Here is a 19137-nt window from a genome sequence, read left to right on the forward strand (position 1 = left end):
GATGGTTGTGAGCCACCATGTGGTTGCTGGGATTTGAACTCTGGACCTTCGGAAGAGCAGTCGGGTGCTCTTACCCACTGAGCCATCTCACCAGCCCCTCTCTTCCTCTTTTTGAGCTCCCAATTTTCTTTCCCCAGGATTCCTGGGGTTCCAGGACTGCCCCCAGACTTAAGCTGGGGACACGCCACAAAATCTTCACCCTAGTGAACCCCTCTTCTGTCTGTGTAAACGGAGTTTGTTTGTTTGTTTGTTTGTTTGTTTTCGAGACGAGGGTTTCTCTGTGTAGCTCTGGCTGTCCTGGAACTCACTCTGTAGACCAGGCTGGCCTCAAACTCAGAAATTCGCCTGCCTCTGCCTCCCAAGTGCTGGGATTAAAGGCCTGCGCCACCAAGCCCGGCATAAACGGATATTTAAAATGCCATTTTCTGCCCTGAAAACAGACACTCGGGGGCTAACACCACCTGCTATCCTTTGTGCACCCCTTAGTCACCCACTCCCTGTGTCGGTGAGGATGGCAGGTATGCTGAGGGCGTGTGCAGAAGTGGAGAAGGGCTGCGACCTGTTAGGTCACAGGAATCCCGATCCTGGCGCCCCCGGCTCCGGTGGCTGGGGCGTGGCCTGCTGGGGGAGGTCCCTACCTCCTCCCGCGGCGATATAACAACAGGTCGAGGACTGCCACACACCGCGGAGGAACTCCTGTCCTGGTCTCTCGCTTCGCTCTCCTCTCCAGACAAGATGAGCTTCACCACCCGCTCCACCACCTTCTCCACCAACTACCGGTCCCTGGGCTCCGTGCGAACTCCCAGCCAGCGGGTCCGGCCTGCCAGCAGCGCAGCCAGCGTCTATGCAGGTGCTGGGGGCTCCGGGTCCCGGATATCCGTGTCCCGCTCCGTCTGGGGTGGCTCTGTGGGGTCCGCAGGCCTGGCAGGAATGGGTGGAATCCAGACCGAGAAGGAGACCATGCAAGACCTGAATGACCGCCTGGCCAGCTACCTAGACAAGGTGAAGAGTCTGGAAACTGAGAACAGGAGACTGGAGAGCAAAATTCGGGAACATCTGGAGAAGAAGGGGCCCCAGGGCGTCAGAGACTGGGGCCACTACTTCAAGATCATCGAAGACCTGAGGGCTCAGGTAAGGGGCCTAGGGGCGGGGAGGGGCAAGTAGCTCCCGGCTGTTCTGTCCATCCAGTGTGCCCACACCCCCAAACTTGAATAGAGTGTGGACCGTTGACTCCCTCCCACTCTTTCCACATTCACCACATCCCCCCACACACACTCTAAGGGACAGAGTTAGGAATATTCTGGACTCTCACCCACAACCTGTAGGAATTCCAAGCGTAGTGGCTACACACGGGAGCCGGCTTCCCGCCCAGCAGTATAGTGGGAAGAGAACAGGATTGGGAAAAAAAAAAAAAAGGTGTGTGGGGGGAATCATAAAATGAACTCAGACACTCATTTCTTTTCCAGTAGGAACAGTTAGAGGGTTAAGCGGATGTGGCTAAGGCTGAGTCATCTAGGAGTAAACAGGAGCTTACCTGTAGGAGGGGCTAGCGGGACAGGAGGGAGGGAGCGTCCCAGAACGGGGGTTAGCAGGTGCACCTGGAGAAGATGCCAGGAGAGGATCAAAGAAATCTTGTTGGAAGCTGCTCCAGATAGTGCAGGCCCTGGCAGAGGGGCAAGGAATCCAGGAAGGGAGAGGAGGCTCAGATGGGAAGGGAAGACAGAAACACACGCCTCTGACTGTTCCTGGGACTGGGATGGATTCACTGAAACACAAGACGTGTTTTCTCACCACCACCACCACCCCCACTTCTCCACACACACACACACCCTCATGTGACCCGGAACTCTCAGAGCGACTCTCTCCACTTTAATCCACCCAGATCTTTGCGAATTCTGTGGACAATGCCCGCATCGTCTTGCAGATCGACAATGCCCGCCTGGCCGCCGATGACTTTAGAGTCAAGTAAGTCCGGGGCTGCAGCTGGAGCTAAGAATGGCCTACTCCCAGAACTGTGTGAGAGTAGGGTTCCTTCCTTTCCGAGGTTTATTCAGGTTAGGGTTCATTGACTACTGAGTTAGCTCTTCATCTGTGCAGCCCAGTTTAAGCAAACGCTCCAAGGCCAAGAATCGTGCTAAGGGAATGACTCCGTGACTGTTTGTGGTGGGCACGGGGCTTGTCTATGGAGGTGGCACTGGTTGAAAGGCTCAGGCCCTCTGATCACCTCCACTCCTTCAGGTATGAGACAGAACTAGCCATGCGCCAGTCTGTGGAGAGCGACATCCATGGACTCCGCAAGGTGGTAGATGACACCAACATCACAAGGCTGCAGCTGGAGACAGAAATCGAGGCGCTCAAGGAAGAACTTCTGTTCATGAAGAAGAATCATGAAGAGGTAAGGCGGGCCACTGACCAGGCCTAGGAATTAAGGGCCAAGACAGGTGGGCCAGGCTGCCCCCAAAGCAGCTTAGCATGGAAGCAGCAGCCCAGGCTGTTAGTCTGTTTTGATTAAGAGCAGAGCCATTGGTTTACACATGTTCTATGGCTCACCCAAGTTATACTATTGAGATCAAGATAACGTTAAGCCTGTTAAGTCCTGGCTTGTGCAGCACTACCTACCTCCTGGAAAGCTGAGACAGGAGGATTGAGTTCAGTGCCATCCTGTCTTACTCTAGTAAAACAGAGATTGTGTGAGTAAGACCCTGAATTGGAAGCAAAGGTGGGGACTGCCAGTCTTAGGAGTTGGTGCTCATGTGGGCCTTCTGGAAGACGCTTAAGGTAAGATCTGTGGAAGGAGGAAGCAGCTACAAAGAGGAGAGGAGATCACCAGCAAGTGGCAGGTTCAGGCTGTCAAGGAGTGGCATTCCCACCCAGCTGGAGCAGAAGCCCAGTCTAGGCTTGCCAAGGGTTTCCTCTGCTCTCTTCTGCCTTTACACTCAACATCACCTTCTAGAAAAGGCCATCAGTAATGAAAGGCTGGGCTGAACTGACTTTAAGTGTCGCGCACACACACACACACACACCCCTTTATTTCTGCCTTCTTTAGGAAGTCCAAGGTCTGGAAGCCCAGATTGCCAGCTCTGGATTGACCGTGGAAGTGGATGCCCCCAAATCTCAGGACCTCAGCAAGATCATGGCGGATATCCGCGCCCAGTATGAAGCGCTGGCTCAGAAGAACCGCGAGGAACTGGACAAGTACTGGTCTCAGCAGGTACAAACTAGGAAAGGCTAGCTGCCCGCCCCCACTCCGCTTAAGATAAGATCTGTGTGAGGGGGAGGTGCCAAGGACAGCAGGTCATAACTGACCCTCCTCACCCTTCAGATTGAGGAGAGTACCACAGTTGTCACCACCAAGTCTGCCGAAATCAGGGACGCTGAGACCACACTCACGGAGCTGAGACGCACCCTCCAGACCTTGGAGATTGACTTGGACTCCATGAAAAACCAGGTGAGCATTCTCCAGTCACCTGCTGCCATTCTGCTAGGCCCAGACCTCAGACACTTAGCCCCCAGCCCCAACTGTCTCATCCCTAAGCCTCCTCCACACCCCAATTCCCAATCAAGAGATTCCCTAAGATGAATCACTTCTATTTGATTTTTTTCCATTGCTCACACACCGTAGCCTAGCATTTGATAGACAAGAGGCATCAAGACCCTTTCGGAGAAAGAGGGGTTGAGCAGGCTAAGAGTAGAGACTCACTCTCCCATCTCTGTGTCCCGCAGAACATCAACTTGGAGAACAGCCTCGGGGACGTGGAGGCCCGATACAAGGCACAGATGGAGCAGCTTAATGGGGTCCTTCTGCATCTGGAGTCAGAGCTGGCACAAACTCGGGCAGAGGGCCAGCGCCAGGCCCAGGAATATGAAGCCCTGTTGAACATCAAGGTGAAGCTTGAGGCAGAGATTGCCACCTACCGCCGCTTGCTGGAGGATGGAGAAGATTTCAGGTGAGTGGTACCCTGCTAACCACACAAGTGAGGGGCTTTTCTCCACTCCCGGAGCTTTGGGAAGTCCCAAGGTCTGTTTGTTGGTAACCACTCACCAGTGGCAAGTGAGTGAGTTATGGGAATGATCACGTATTATCCCTGGCTGTCCATGGGATGGCACTGAGTGCCTCTTTTCTGGAAGAAATGGCTGAGGAGATTTTGGGGGTGGGTAAAGAAGTGCCTCAGGGAACCCTTCTCCCTCATTCTCTGTCTCCCCTCTATTCTGGGCTGTTTATAACTAAGGCTTGGTCGTCTGTTACAGTCTCAACGATGCCCTGGACTCCAGCAACTCCATGCAAACTGTGCAGAAGACAACTACCCGTAAGATCGTGGATGGCAGAGTGGTGTCCGAGACTAATGACACCAGAGTGCTGAGGCACTGAGGCAGAGAAGGAGGGGACCCCTGGGGACTGAGGGACCAATAAAAGTTGAGAGCTCACTGGACATCACTTTGTGTCTTCCTTGGCAGTCTTCCTGCTTGCGCACACAAACATTAGGCAGGAGTCTCTTGACCCTAGGGTTTCACACGACTGGCCTGTGGGAGAGGGAAGGTCTGGGTTCTTGAAACATCTAAAAGAAGGCAAAGTAGGAGATATGACTGTCCTAGGTGGAGGTGAAAGTGTAAGAAAACTAGAGCCTCCCATTCAAGAGACCTGGTGAGGAAGCCGGTGGTGGTGATGTACACACATGGCTTAGGTTGAAGCAGAAGGATCGTGAGTTCAAGGCTGGTCTGGGCTAGATAGCAAGTTCCAGGGCAGCCTGCATCACATGCCAATATCCTGCTAAAACAACAGCTGGGTATTGTTGTGTGCTTCTAAAGTCTCTGAGCTTGGTAGTGGCGAGAGGATCAAGAATTTGAGGTGATCATTTGCTACATAGCAAATCTGAAACCAGCCTGGGCTAGATGAGACCTTGTCTCATAAGGGAGTCTAGGAAGGGACTTGGGGAAGCCAGGCATGTTGACAGAGGCCTATAATCCCAGCACCTAGGTAAGAAACAGAAGCAGGAACATCTTGAGTTCAAAGCCAGCCAGCCTAAAGCACCCTCTCTGAAAAAAAAAAAAAAAGAAAGAAAGAAAGAAAGAAAGAAAGAAAGAAAGAAAGAAAGAAAAGGAAAAAACGTGTAATTCTCCAGTAGAGTCCAGAGAAAATTCACCCCGTTCTACTACTTTTTCTTTGCCTAAATCCTAGAGTTTCCCACCCAAAGATTCCCAAACCCAATCACACACTCATTACCCAGAAACCTGTGCTCCTCTGGGCCCTGCTCTAGCACTCAGTGGAGACACACTCTTCGTAGAGCTGGAGATGTGGCCAGAAGTGAGGAAACATGATTCTAGAACATGAAGCAATGTACATGGTGGATCTCAGGTAGGCACCAGGGCGGGCACCATGCAGGTAAGAATAGGAGCCCCATGGCACCATTTTGGGCTTTGTTATTGGCGCTGTAGGACAAAGCAATGGAAACAACACATGTCGGAAATAACAACATGGTCAGGCACGGTGGTATACACCTGCAACAGGAGGCAGAGGCAGGCGGATCTCTGTGAGTTTGAAACCAGCCTGGTCTACATAGCCGGTTCATGACAGTCAATGCTACATGGAGAGATCCTGTCTTTACTACTACTAGTAGTAAATAATATGATTTAAAATAAAAATAACAATCTGTTTCGATTGGGAGGATAATGTATCTTTCTTAGTTTCAAGAATTATAGAAGTTAACATATTGTCCAGAAGGAAAGAGGGAAATAAAATTGAAAACAAATCTCTGTTCCGCCAAAGTACTTTATCCCAGTTGAATACTTCGTTAGGACAAGCATATACAAATATTTTATTTTACTTCATAGATGTAGGGTTATACTATAAATTCTGCACCTTAATTGCTTCAATTCTACATCCTTCACTTAACAATGTATCTTGAAATGGGGCGTGTGGTGGCTCAGGTCTGTAATCCCAGCCCTCTGTAGGCTAACGTGGTAGGATTACTCAGAGTTCAGGACCAGCGTGGTTACAAAGTAAAGCCTTCACCTCACTCATTTGAACAGCTGCTTACAGCTATAGAATGGAGTACAAAGTTACTTAACCCAAATACTCTAGTTCCTAGAGATGCCTTGGTCTCCAGCAGTTTTAATTTAGCAGAAGTCTGCAGCTAATATCTATGTGTACTTTTGCACTCCATGAGCACGTCTGTGGAGTAAGTTAGTAAAAAATCGTACCATTTAAACACACATGTGAAGGACTTACTTTAGGCCAGGCCCTATGCTTAGCTTCACTATATACACTGAATAAAATGCCTGTTGGTTTTCCCTCACAAAACTCACATCTTAAGACCAAAGACATGGAGGTTTCTACTCATCTGCCCCGCCCCAATCACTCTGATTGGTGCTTGGGATAAGACAGACAGAAAAGAATCCTTACCACTGTGGAAACTACATTATGGTGATGGGAAAGGTCAAAAGCCTATAAAGATGCTAAGAAGCTGGATTACAGCATGTCAGGGGCAGGTTGAGTCTTCAGACTGAGCGAAGGCAGGCAAGGATCCTTGGAAGTGGAGTGTCAGGAGAGAGGGAGAGTAATAATCACCATTCAGGCAGGAACATGTTTACTGAGAAGAGCATGGGTTTAGGGTTTCCAGAGTGGGAAAAATAAAGGTCACATCACTTGTGACCTTCACTTCCTGAGACCCAGAGGAGAGCACTGGCTTAGAAATCCCTGGTATCAGCACCCAGCGCAGCTATACACTAAGTGCAGGCCCAGAGAGTAAAGGGAGGATGTCCAGTGCCTTCCGGAGCAAGGTCCGAGTTACACAAGAAGTTAACTGGAAGTTTCTGTGGAAAGGGCCCCTCACATCTGACTTTCAGAGAACACATTCTGCTTACGACCAAGGGGAGATGATTCATACTGTTTACACCGGCCTTTCCTGAATGAATACAGCGGTCGATCGATCCTTTGTTCCGTTGATTATGTAGATCCATTTCCTCGAACCACTACTTTATCTTCCCACCCTAGCAGGTGTCTGCAGGAGACAGAGCTGGGAGGAGAGACAGCTGCACCATACTTTCTGAGATTTATATGGGAAGAGCAATGGAGATGGTTTCCTTGCCCCATCCCTCTTCACTGTCTTCCAAATATGAAGGTATGGCATCGAATGTGTTTTCTCAAAGCAGGATGCCAAACCTGCCCAAAGCCAAACAGAAAGTCCCTGGCAGGGCCTGAGTGGTGGCTACAGCAGAATCAAGCTGAATCAAGCTGACCCGAGAAACCTGAGCCGAGGCACCTGACTGATTATCCCCTCCCGCATACACAGGGCTTCACAGTTCCCAGGGCTCTTACGCATTTGATCCTCATTACAATCCTGTGAGGTATGCAAGCCAGTGGCTATTATTGGCTCTGGATCAGAGTTGGACAGTGAAGGCCACAGACATCACATGACCTGTCTGAATTTGCAGAGATAGGAACTTGAAGCAGAAGTGAGCTCACATCTCTAGGTTCTTTCTAGAGTGTGTCTAACTTGATTTTGGTTCTATTTTGATTGGTTGGTTGGTTGGGTTTTGCTGTTGGGTGGGGTGTCTAAATGACTGACTGTGTGTGTGTGTGAGTATGTGTGTGTGTGTGTGTGTGCTGTCTATGTAGCCCTACCTGTGACCCTCCAGTTTCTGCTTCCCTACTGCTGAGATTGTGTGCTGGGGTAGTATTGTGTACCACAACACCTGGTTGGTGTACTTTGACTTGATGGCTGGCTGACCAGGTTCGTGCAGGAAGCCTTACACAAACACTGCTGATGCTTGAGTCCTCAAACTCAGAGATTCTAACTCAGTTGCTCAAGGGTGAGGCTCCAGGGCTCAGGGGAAATATCTGAAAATCTCCCTTGGAGATTTTAACAGGCGGGCCATGTTGTCCCTAGTGTCTGCGCCACAGCACTCTTTCCTGTTGCAGGTCAAGCTGTACCCATTCTTACTGAGCATCATCCTGCAGTAGAAGCCCGAATTCTCCTCATTCCCCAGCAGGGAAAGGCAACTGCCTGCAGGGCAGCCCGCGATGTCCCTACGCACTAAAAGAGAAGATGATCCATCCCAAGGTGATGATGAGTCACCTGTCCCAAGCTGTACGTGTCCCATTCCATCCAGCCCACATAATAAACTAGGCAATAGTACCGAACACTGCAAGCAGCATGTATCTATCATATGATGCCCTTGGGGCAAAAATAAAACTATTTAGCTAGATAATTCCTATGATTATGTAAAGATCTCTTGATGGATACATAAGAAACTGGAATTAATGGTTGCACCTGATTTGGTGTGGGGAGTAATGAAGGTTGGAGACTTGTTTCCCAATCTGTGTCTGTCGACATTCTTCCAAATTGGTTATAACTAACACAATTTTTTTAAAGGTGTGTGTGTGGGGGGGGGTTAGCTAAGTTATCGTGGCACATGCCTTAAGCTCAGCACTTGAGAGGCAAAGGCAGGTAGATCTCTGAGTTCCAGGACTGCCTGGTCTACAGAGAGACTTCCAGGACAACCTTCCTTCCTTCCTTTTTTCCTTCCTTCTTTCCTTCCTTCCTTCCTTAAGACTTTTTTGTTTTGTATGTATGTATGTATGTGTATGAAAGAAAGAAAAACAAGGTCTCATAGTCTGTTATAGTCCAAGCTGGCCTCAGACTCACCATATAGGCATTGATGACCCCGATGCCCTCCCTCAAGCTGGGATGACCTGAGTGTACCACCCTTGTACAGAACTCTTGCAGATCTTAGGTTATGCTCCTCTTCCTTTGACTGTTTATTTGTATTGAATCCAGGGCTTTGGGCGTGATAGACAGGCACCCATCAGCTGAGCTACAGTCCCAACAACAGCAAAAATGAGGGGTGAGGGAGGAGAGAAAAAGAATAAGGATGCCTTAGCTCTCTGAGCCTCAGGTTTTCATCTGTAATAGGTTTTATATTATAATACTGCCCAGTTCACAGGGTTGTTGGAATTAAATGAGGTAACACAGCCCACATTTGACACAGATAGAACACACTAAATGTTAGTTGTTGTGTGTGTGATTTTGTGATTGCTATGCTTACTGTTATATTGCTACAATCCCTCCAGGATTACCTCTGATACATCTAGACAATCTAGAATTTCTCTGAAGGGATGTTTTAAGACAGGGTCTCATGTAGCCCAAGCTGGCTTCAAACTCCAAACTTGCTCCAGTATATAACAGAGGCTTGAACTCCTGATCCTACTGACTCCACCTCCCAAGTGCCAGGATTATAGGCAAGTACCAAACCCACCCAGAATAATCTTTCCATCTCAAGATGACTGGTTTATGCTGCACAGTCTCTTTTCCTAGGTCACGTAACATGTTCACAGGCCCCAGGGATTAGGGTTTTGATATCTTGGAGGAGGAGACCATTAGGCAGGGTAGACTGGGTAGAAAAAGGTGACATTTGAGTCAAGGCTGGGGGAGGTAGGAGTGTAGAACTGGCACAGCAGTAAGGAAGGACGTGATCCTGGGTGTAAGCTAGTATCCTCGCCCACACCACTTCCTGTTAGTTCCACCATGCTCCTTCTTCCTTGGAAAATCCTCAGGACATTATAAAGAAAGGGTAGACAGTCAGGCTGCCTTACCCAAAGTTTTTCTCCCTACCTCTCCTGTGCTCTACACTGTCCAAGGGACAGCACTGACGTCTAGCAACTTCCTCTGTGTTTGTCTTTTCAGCCTCTGTGACCGTGGAACCTTTTCCTGTGAAGACCAGAATCACTTCACTGCTGACCCTAATCTCTGCCTGCCTGCCTGCTTTGCTAGCCCTCTTGAGCCCTCTCCTTGGACCATCAGTTTGTGTCCAGGTCTATTTATTTTTTATTTTATATTATTATTATTAATAGTAGTAGTAGTAGTATTTATTCTACTGTTATTTAGTGGTGGTGGTGATGGTGGTGGTGGTGTGTGTGTACAGAGGCCAGACGAGGGCTCTGGATCCCCAGGAACTGTAAGTCACCTGACACTTGACATGCTGGGTTCAAACTCTAGTCTTGTGGAGGAGCGGCAGGTGTTCTTAACTACTGAGAAATCCCACATCTCCATCCCTCCAGCTCTGTTTCTTGAGCTTCAGATTTGTCTTTTTCAGCTGTTCTGGTTTTTAATCTGCAACGTGACACACTTAGCTATTTATGTCACCTCTCTCACGAGGTTATAAACACCTTGAAGATAAACAGTATGTTATTCACGCCGTCATCCTCCTGGAAGGGCTCTAACAGTGGCAATAACGGAAGTAATCACGTAATTGCAGTCACAATAACCATCGTTCAGAGAGCACTTTCTGTGTCAGACGCTGCGCCAAGCTCTTGACATGCGCTGTGTTAACCCGCTCTTGACATGCGCTGTGTTAACCCACTCTTGACATGCGCTGTGTTAACCCACTCTTGACATGCGCTGTGTTAACCCACTCTTGACATGCGCCGTGTTAACCCACTCAACCCTGTAAATCAAGCAGTGTGAAGGATCGGAGGCAAAGTATTTTTCTTTATTTACTTTTATTTATACGAGTACACTGTAGCTGTCTTCAGACACACACCAGAAGAGTGCATCGCATCCCATTACAGATGGTTGTGAGCCACCATGTGGGTGCTGGGAATTGAACTCAGGACCTCTGGAAAAGCTGAGCCATCTCTCCAACCAGTATTTTTCTTTAAAAAAAAAAAAATTTTTTTTTTTTTTTGAGAAAAGAACTGCAGCATCACAGTACAACCTATGAGAGAGACAGAGAGAAAAGCCTTAACAAGGTAGAAGAGAATTGACTCCTGAAAACTATCCTGGCTGTCCTGGAACTCGCTCTGTAAACCAGGCTGCCCTTGAATTCAGAGATCCACATGCCTCTGCCTCACAACACTGGGATTAAAGGCACCACCACCCAGCTTAAATAAATAAATGAATAAAAATTATAGGTGCTGGAGAGATGTTTAGCAGTGAAGAGCACTTTCTGATCTTGCAGAAGACCTGGGTTCAGTTCCTAGCACCCACATCACAGCTTACAAGAGTCTATCTCCAGGGAATTCCGTGCTCTTTTCTAGCCTCCAAAGGCACCAGGCATGCACTGGTACACATGCAGGCAAAATACTCATGCACATAAATAAATAAATGTAAATGACTGTAACAAACCTGCAGCCCTGCTTTGATCATTACCGCCTTTGTGTACGATGGTGTGTGAGTGTGGATGAGTGTGTGTCCCAGCATGCTGTGGAGGTCAGAGGGCAACGCTCAGGAGCCAGGTCTCTCCTACCTTGTTAAGGCAACCTCTCTCTTTGGTCGTTCTGCTGTGTTGCCAGAGTCTAGCTCCAGAGAATTCCATGCTCACCAGCCTGCCTGAAAGCTTCCAGATAAGTCTATTTGCTCTCCCTCCCATTTCCTCTCAGGAATGTGGGAATGACTACCACACCTGTCCTTACATGGGGGTACCAGGGGTCAGACTCAGGTCATCAGACTCCCTTGGCAAACACGTTTACCCATTGAACCGTCCTACTGGCCCCCACCCCCACCATTTTCTTCTTCCTTCCTTCTTTCCTTCCTTCCTGCCTTTCTTCTTTCCTTTCTTTCCTTTTATTTGAAATAGAGTTTTGCTGTGTAGACTCAGCCAGTCTTGAATTTGCAGTGATCCTCCTGCCCCTGCTCCCTGAGTACTAGGACCTCAGCATGCACTATCACACCTGGGTTTCTTTCTTCCTTCCTTCCTTTCTTTCTTTCTCTCTTTCTTTCTTTGTTTTTGTTTTTGTTTTGTTAAGACAAGGTCTTACTATGTAGTTCTGGCTGGTCTGCTCTGGAACGTACTCTGTAAAGATTGCCTCCTGAGTGCTGGGATTGAAGGTTTGTGCCACCTCACTGAGCTTCTTTTATTTATTAATATAGGGTATCACTGTATAGCCCAGGCTATCCTCAAACTTAGAATCCTTCTGCCTTAGCCTCACAAGTTCTGAGATTCCTGGTGTATTCCCCAACACCTGGCTAAAATATCTGATTTTTAAAGTATTATTATTATCATTATTATTATAAGTGTGTGTACGTGTGTGTGTACGTGTGTGTGTGTGTTTTCAAGGAGGTCAGAGGAATGTCAGATCCCTGCCATTGGAGTTACAGGCACTTGTAAGCTGCCGGATGTGGTGGCTAGGAATTGAACTTGGGTCCTCTGCAAGAATAATATGCTCCTTCATTCCTCCAGCCTCTACATAGCTTTCCCAAAGTTCCACAGCTTAAGATGCTCAAAGCCAGAATTCAAATCAAGGCTGTCTGGTGGCAAAATCAAAGGAAGTAAATGGGATAGGTTGACACTCAAATCTGAGCCTTTCCACTCGAGACCAAAAAGCTAAAAGGTACGTTCTGTAGGCATCTCTGCTGCTAGGATGTGATCAGATACAGAGAAACAGTATCTGAAAGGCAAAAATGGGGTGGAGCCCATCTCCTGCCAATTTGACTGCTGCTGTAACAAGCTGGTAAGGGGGCTCTCAGGTGTGTCTGAAGCTATGTTCAGCAGCCAGCCCTTCCCTCTGTGAGGACAGAGAGGCAGAGGCAGGGAAGGGGAGAGAGCAGGATCCATGGGTGACAGCTGCAGTAATCTTGGGCTCCCAGGTGCGCCCCGCCTGGGATGGCGCATGCGTACTGCAATCATGAGTACTCTGAGAAAGGGACCGGGTTTGACTGGGCTTGAAAGGGCTTGAAAATCACCTTCTAGTAACTGGCTAAATTGCTGTCTCTGTTTACTTCAGTTGGCTCCCTCAGAGGGAATTGGCCTTTGAGAGAGGACTTCAGAAGATTCTGTGTTTGTTGACACCCACTGTTATGGCAGGGAAAGGAAACCAAACGCTCTAGAGGGGTCTGGACACTCAGGCTGTGCTTGCCAGTTTACAGTGAGAACTCGGGGAAGCCCGGCAGTACTAAATGCTTGGCCAATAAGAACACGGCTGCTCCTCCCAAGTAGATACGTCAACTCCTGAGGCTACCAGCTAATGTAGCGGAAGCCGGTCCTGTGGGTTGATGAGTTAGGTCTCTATCTTAGAGAAATCCTGGAGGAGATGAACTGAGGTTTATTTATTATTTATATCCTAAGAATAAGGTTTTGGGATAGACTCTTGGATGCTTTATGACCAGAACCTTCTAAATCTCACTGGCTGGCAAAGGCCACCGATTTTCCATCAAAGACGCTGGTTAGAGGTTCTGCATCAGCTTTACCCAAGGAGGCTAATATGCGTGGATCCTTCAGAAGTAAGGCGACAGTGACAGGCATGACAGCTAGGCCTAGAGAAGACTCATGAGTACAGAGAGTCACAAGACTTTTGGAGTGTATACAGCACAAACTTATGCTATGAGACTATGTGGGGCTGGATCTGAAAAGTGCTGAGCTGGAGAGGAAGAGCCGGGGTTTCAGATGAAGCTGTAGCTATCTATGTATAGCGTTCAGAGGGTCCAAGCATTACGTGCTAACTCTAGCAGGGGCAGGTAGCAGAAGGAGAGTGTCACGTTCATCTGTCTCGTCTCCTTCATCATGACTGGGTAAATCATGGACTCAGTAGACTTACCATACTGAAGCGGAAAGTCATTTCATAACATGGAGAGCAGAATCCAAAAGCCTGGGGAGAGAAGAATGTTGGAGAAGATTAAGGGAGTTTCAGTTCACCCGCCCACGGAGGACGTTCCCTTCACTTTGACACTGATAAACTTGCCAGTTGACGAAGCATTTGCCTGTTTGTTTTTTGTTTGTTTATTTGTTGTTTGGTTTTGGTTTTGGTTTTGTCGAAACAGGGTTTCTCTGTACAGCTCTAGCTGTCCTGGAACTCACTTTGTAGACCAGGCTGACCTTGAACTCAGAAATCCGCCTGCCTCTGCCTCTGCCTCCCTGCCTGTTTGTTTTTGAGATGAGATCTTACTCTGTAGCCCAGGCTAGCCTCAAACGTACAGCAAATTCTGGGCACAGATATGCCTCAGCTGTTAAGAGCACTTGCTGTTCTTCCAGAAGACGCCAGGTTGATTCTCAGCACCCACATGGCATCTCACAACTGTCTGCAACTCCAATTCCAGGGATCGAGTACCTCCTTCTGGCCTCTGCAGGCACCAGGCACAAGTGGTGTACAGACAGAAATGAAGGTAAAACACTCATATATACAAAATTAAACTAAATTAAATTAAATAATTTGTAGCAACCCCTTGCTTCAGTCTATGGACTTAAAAATATTTGTATTTCATCCCCAGTCCTGAAAAGATATTTAAAAGATATAAAAGGACTAGAGAAATAGCTCAATAGTAGAGCAGTTGCCTAGCATGTACAAGGTGCCCTGGGTTCAATCCTAAAGCACAAATCTGCACATCTGTGCATAAATACACACACACACACACACACTTCTATCCTTAAGGAATTGGGGTTCATCACCACCCATAAAGCAGATTTGTTGTTGTTAACCTTTCTGAGAGCTGCCCACCCTTACAGCTGTGCGGATCTCTACCACAGAACCCTTCTTTCTTTCTTTCTTTCTTTCTTTCTTTCTTTCTTTCTTTCTTTCTTTCTTTCTTTTTTTCTTTCTTTCTTTTTTCTTTTCTTTTCTTTTCTTTTTCTTTTTCTTTTTTCTTTTTTCTTTTTTCTGAGACAGGGTCTCATTATGTAGCCTAGACTGGCTTGGGAGTTATACAATTTTGCCTGCCTCTACCTTCCAAGAAAAGTGCAATATATATATTTTTTTTCAATATGTAACACAGGTTGGCTACAAACTCACAATCCTCCTGCCTCAGATGCCTGAGATTATAGAGATGAACTATAAAGTAGCATTCTTTTAAAATGTACTGGAGGCTAGAGAAATGGCTGAGCATTAAAGAGAGCTTATTGTTTGTGCTGGGTAGTTCTGTGCCAATTTGACAGAACCTAGAGTCTGAGAGGAAGGAGTCTCAATTGAGAAAATTCCTCCTTAAAATGAAACCATAGCCAGCACACCTTTAATCCCAGCACTCAGGAGGCAGAGGCAGGTGGATCTCCGTAAGTTCCAGGTCAGCCTGATCTACAGAGTGAGTTCCAGGTCAGCCAGGGCTACACAAAGAAACCTTGTATCAGAAGAGAAAAGAATCATTGGGGCTGAGAGGTGGCTAGGTTGTTAAGTTATGGCTAGTCTTCCAGAGGACCTAGGTTCAATTCCCAGAACCCACATTGCAGTTCATAACTGTCTATAATTCCAGTTCTAGGGCTTCTGACACCCTCACACGGACAGAAAGACATGCAGGCAAAACAAAGTGCACATAAAGATATTTATTTTGAAAAAAAAAAAAGACCTCTGAATGCCTCACCGTCTCATAAGACTATGATAATATCACGCTAATAGACCCTAGATGCCTTGGCTAGATGCATAATATGCCAGGCTTATTCTATACATAACTCCCTGGAAAACTCAAAGTCTAGTAACGGTTCTGGAGTTCAGACGTGAAGAATGCCAGACAGCTCCTGCAGACTGTGGACTTTGGAGTCCCTGCCACTAAGAAAGAAACACAAGATAACGAAAACACCTGCTCTATCCAGTCGCCAAGTAACCAAAAATCCTGGAGCTTTGATGTGTGAGGCTACAGCTAGTCCAGCCCATAGTGTAACAGCTCCTGGTTGCCTCCTACACTCTGGCGAGAATTCACCACCCCACAGGACATCAAGTGAGAGAGACTGAAGCACCCAGGACAAACTAGACGTGATCTAAAGCCTTAGAGTCAGGCATGTGACTCAGCTTCTCATCCAAGGAGCAGAGACTCATGTGACTTCTTCATTCCTATTTCATGGCCCACCTTCAGGAAAGGTGGTCAAAGGTCAGAGCCATATTGATTCCTGGGTAGTGGCTAATTTTGGTCAGATGTTTGAGGACTTGGAAGACTGGGGGATTGGTGACCAAGAGTTCTCAGAAATGGAGTCACGGACTAAAATAAGTGAAAAATGTAAGATTCTTCTCATGTATTGTGAATGTTCACCAAGATGGGGGCGGGGGTCCCTGGGAGACAAAGAATTTAAGAACCTGTGCATCGGATGTTCTGGTCTTGCTATTGGCAAGCTCCATTTCTCAGCTACCTCTGACACTGCTCCCATGGTATGAGCACAGTAGCCATGGTAACCAGGACAGAGACAATTACGTCTTTCTATCGTGAGAGACAGAGTGGTTTGTCCTCTCTGATGGAGATACAGACGACATTCAGTATGTCCTTAAATGGTGAACACCGCCTTTGCCGTCACAGCACCTCAGGTAACACTGCTACGGGGCAGTCTCATGGGAATCCAGATGGAAAGGCATCCATCCAGACCCTCACCTAATGACAGTCCAGTGAGTCATGGGTCAGACTTCTGGCCTACAGAACTGAGGGGTGAAAATATGCTTTGCTTTAAGGTCTCGATGAGTTGTCTCAACGGTAGCAGGAAGTGAAGGCGACTCAGTTCCAGTTTATGCAAAGAATGCGCTTGTGGCTAAAGGGACAGAGGTACAGCGGAGCCTGAGAACTGTGTGTGAGGTGATAATCTGTGTAACAGACAAGACTGAAGTAGGGCTGGGAACGAAGCTCGGCTTGATCCCCAACATGGCGTAAACCTGTGTGGTCCCAGGAGGTGAGGCAGGAGGATCAGAAGTTCAAGTCATCCTTGCCCACATAGTGAGTTCAAGGCCATCCTGGACTATAGGTGGCTTTATCTAAAGAAACAAACAAAACCACTAAGTGGGCATGATGATGCACACTTGTGATCCTAGTGTCTAGAAGGCAAAAGAGGGAAGAGGACTAGATGGTTCTACACCAGCCTGGTCTACATAGTGAGTTCTAGGCCAAGCAGGGCTACACAGCAAAATCCCATCTCAAAAAAAAAAAAAAAAAGAAAGAAAGAAAACTAAAATTTCATGAGGCAACAAATATCTCTGGGAAAAGTAGCATTATATAGGACAAGTTTATATATTAAACTTCCTTTCATAGCCAGTTGTGGTGGTAGCACAGGCCTTTAGTCCCAGTACTTGGAAGGCAGAGGAATAATACAGATCTCTGAGTTCAAGGACAGCCTGGTCTACAGAGTGAGTTCCAGGATAGCCAGGCCTACATAGTGAAACCCTGACTCAAAAACCTTAAATTGGGGCTGGAGAGATGGCTCAGTGGTTAAGAGCACTGACTGCTCTTTCAGAGGTCCTGAGTTCAATTCCCAGCAACAACATGGTGGCTCACAACCATCTGCAATGGGGTCTGATGCCCTCTTCTGGTGTGTCTGAAGAGAGCAGTGGTGTACTCATATACATAAAATAAATAGAAAACACAAATAAATAAACTTCCATTTATGACTGTATTTTCCCAAGAAATTTTATGTAACCAGGCTTCATAGGTATGGATCTATAAATCAAATATTTACTAATTATAAATCATAAATTTATTTTAAACACTTCTTTGATATATGTATTAAAAATAAAAGCACGGGGAGGGGAATAAAATCTGGAGTGAAAAAGAAGATTAAGTAAAATTTAAAAAAAAAAAGCAAATTTGCATAGTCATTTGATGAATGTACTTGTTTATCTTACTTCTTTTTTCTTTTTTTTGAGACAAGTCTTCCCATGGCTGGCCTTGAACTCCTGATCCTCTACTTCCCATGTGCCAGAATTGCACATGTACATCACATCTGGCTTACTGTGAACATAATAAATAAATCTGGGCTGAAGGTTTAGCAGTGAAGGAAACAAAGTATTTCAGTGGCTTCCTGAGTTGATAAGTTGTGATTCTATAATCATCCAGGCTGGCAGCATTTCACACAAACACACAATACAGTCATAGGCGTTTAGTGTCATTTTATGAATTGTGAAAATTTTGTCCTAACCCTAAATCAGAAGTCATTTAACGTTTTTAAAATAAAACTCAAGTCAGTTGCTCAAATAGCAATTTAAAAAAAATTTTTTAGATTGTATATGTGTGTGTGTATGTATGTGTGTGTGTGTTTTGCTTAAGTGCATGTATGTGCATCATGTGCCTGCCTATTGCATGTGAAGGTCAGAAGAGAGTGTTAGATACTCTCAAGGGTTTGAACTAGAGATACACATAACCATGTGGTTGTGAGCCACTTCATGGGTCCTCGGAATTGAACCCAGGTCTAACTGCTGATCCATCTCTCCAGCCTCACATAGTGCATTCGTTTAAAAATCTGACTTGTTTTTAGCCACTGAGCTATCTCTTCAACCCCTCAAATAGCAATTTTAAAATTCATACCTTCTATTCAGTCTCAAACCTGGGATAAACTGTAATTGATGTATGGACACATCAAAGCAAATGCTGCCCACTAGCCTCTCTCAGCAGCCCCTGTATGTCTTAAAGAGACATCCTGGCTGGTATACCCGTTTTCTCCATAAACCCTCTCCTCAAACCATACCTAGGAGCCACATGTCTTCAGCTCATTTTTTCATTCATCTGGTGCCTAAACCTCAGGAGTGGCATGAATGGGTTTCTTTCTAAGGGACTTGGCAACTCTGAACAAAGCTGCTGATTTGACTCTCCCAAAGTATGCACTGATCAGATTGTTTGTCTCTGCTGGCTTCTGCCACACACCAAATCTGACTCCAAATTCTCAGGTCTGCATCTTCAGCTGCATTGTAACTACTCATCTCTGTATCTTCAGCTACATTCTAACTCATCTCTCCTCGATACTTTGTAACTGTCTCACTGACTCCTGCAGCCTGCTATGCCTCTGGCCTGCTACACTGGTTTGTGTATCTTTCTACACCCACGTGGGCACATCTTTCTACTAAAGACACTTTAGGTCTCCCTTTCCCAAAGGCATCTCTGCTTCCTCCTGCCATATACAGCAAAATTTTCTCTGCCCTCCCTCTAGGAGCTGCAGATCCATCCACAGTTCCACATAAAACAAGGTGTGGTCTATGTACCTCCAGCATGCATGAAGCAGAGGCAAGAGGATCAGAAGTTGAAGGCCATTGTCATTTACAATTGAAGTCAGTCTGGATATGTAAGACCCTGTTTCCAAACAAACAATGATAAAACCATCCCCAAACTCAAAATGCATGACCCAATTATATACTGCCTAGACAACATTCACATTTTAAGTAGGGATATGCTACTGTTGTCATGTATAATGATATATCCCAGTACTTGGGAGACCAAGGCAAAGCATGTGTCAAGTTCAAGATCTACCTGTGCT

At 46.7% G+C, this 19137-nt stretch overlaps 1 protein-coding gene across 1 annotated transcript; it reads left to right on the top strand.

The window, feature by feature from the left end:
• Nucleotides 1-631: 631 nt before the first annotated feature.
• On the top strand, nt 632-4430 carry Krt18 (keratin 18). Its single transcript, XM_021183302.2, has 7 exons — nt 632-1131; nt 1883-1965; nt 2239-2395; nt 3047-3211; nt 3323-3448; nt 3724-3947; nt 4249-4430. Exons 1-7 carry the CDS (start codon nt 736-738, stop codon nt 4367-4369), a joined length of 1272 nt encoding a protein of 423 aa, XP_021038961.1. The 5' UTR covers nt 632-735; the 3' UTR covers nt 4370-4430.
• The last annotated feature ends 14707 nt before the right edge of the window (nt 4431-19137 follow it).

The sequence above is a fragment of the Mus caroli genome, chromosome 15 (assembly GCF_900094665.2).
Source record: "Mus caroli chromosome 15, CAROLI_EIJ_v1.1, whole genome shotgun sequence".
NCBI classification, from domain to species: Eukaryota; Metazoa; Chordata; class Mammalia; order Rodentia; family Muridae; genus Mus; species Mus caroli.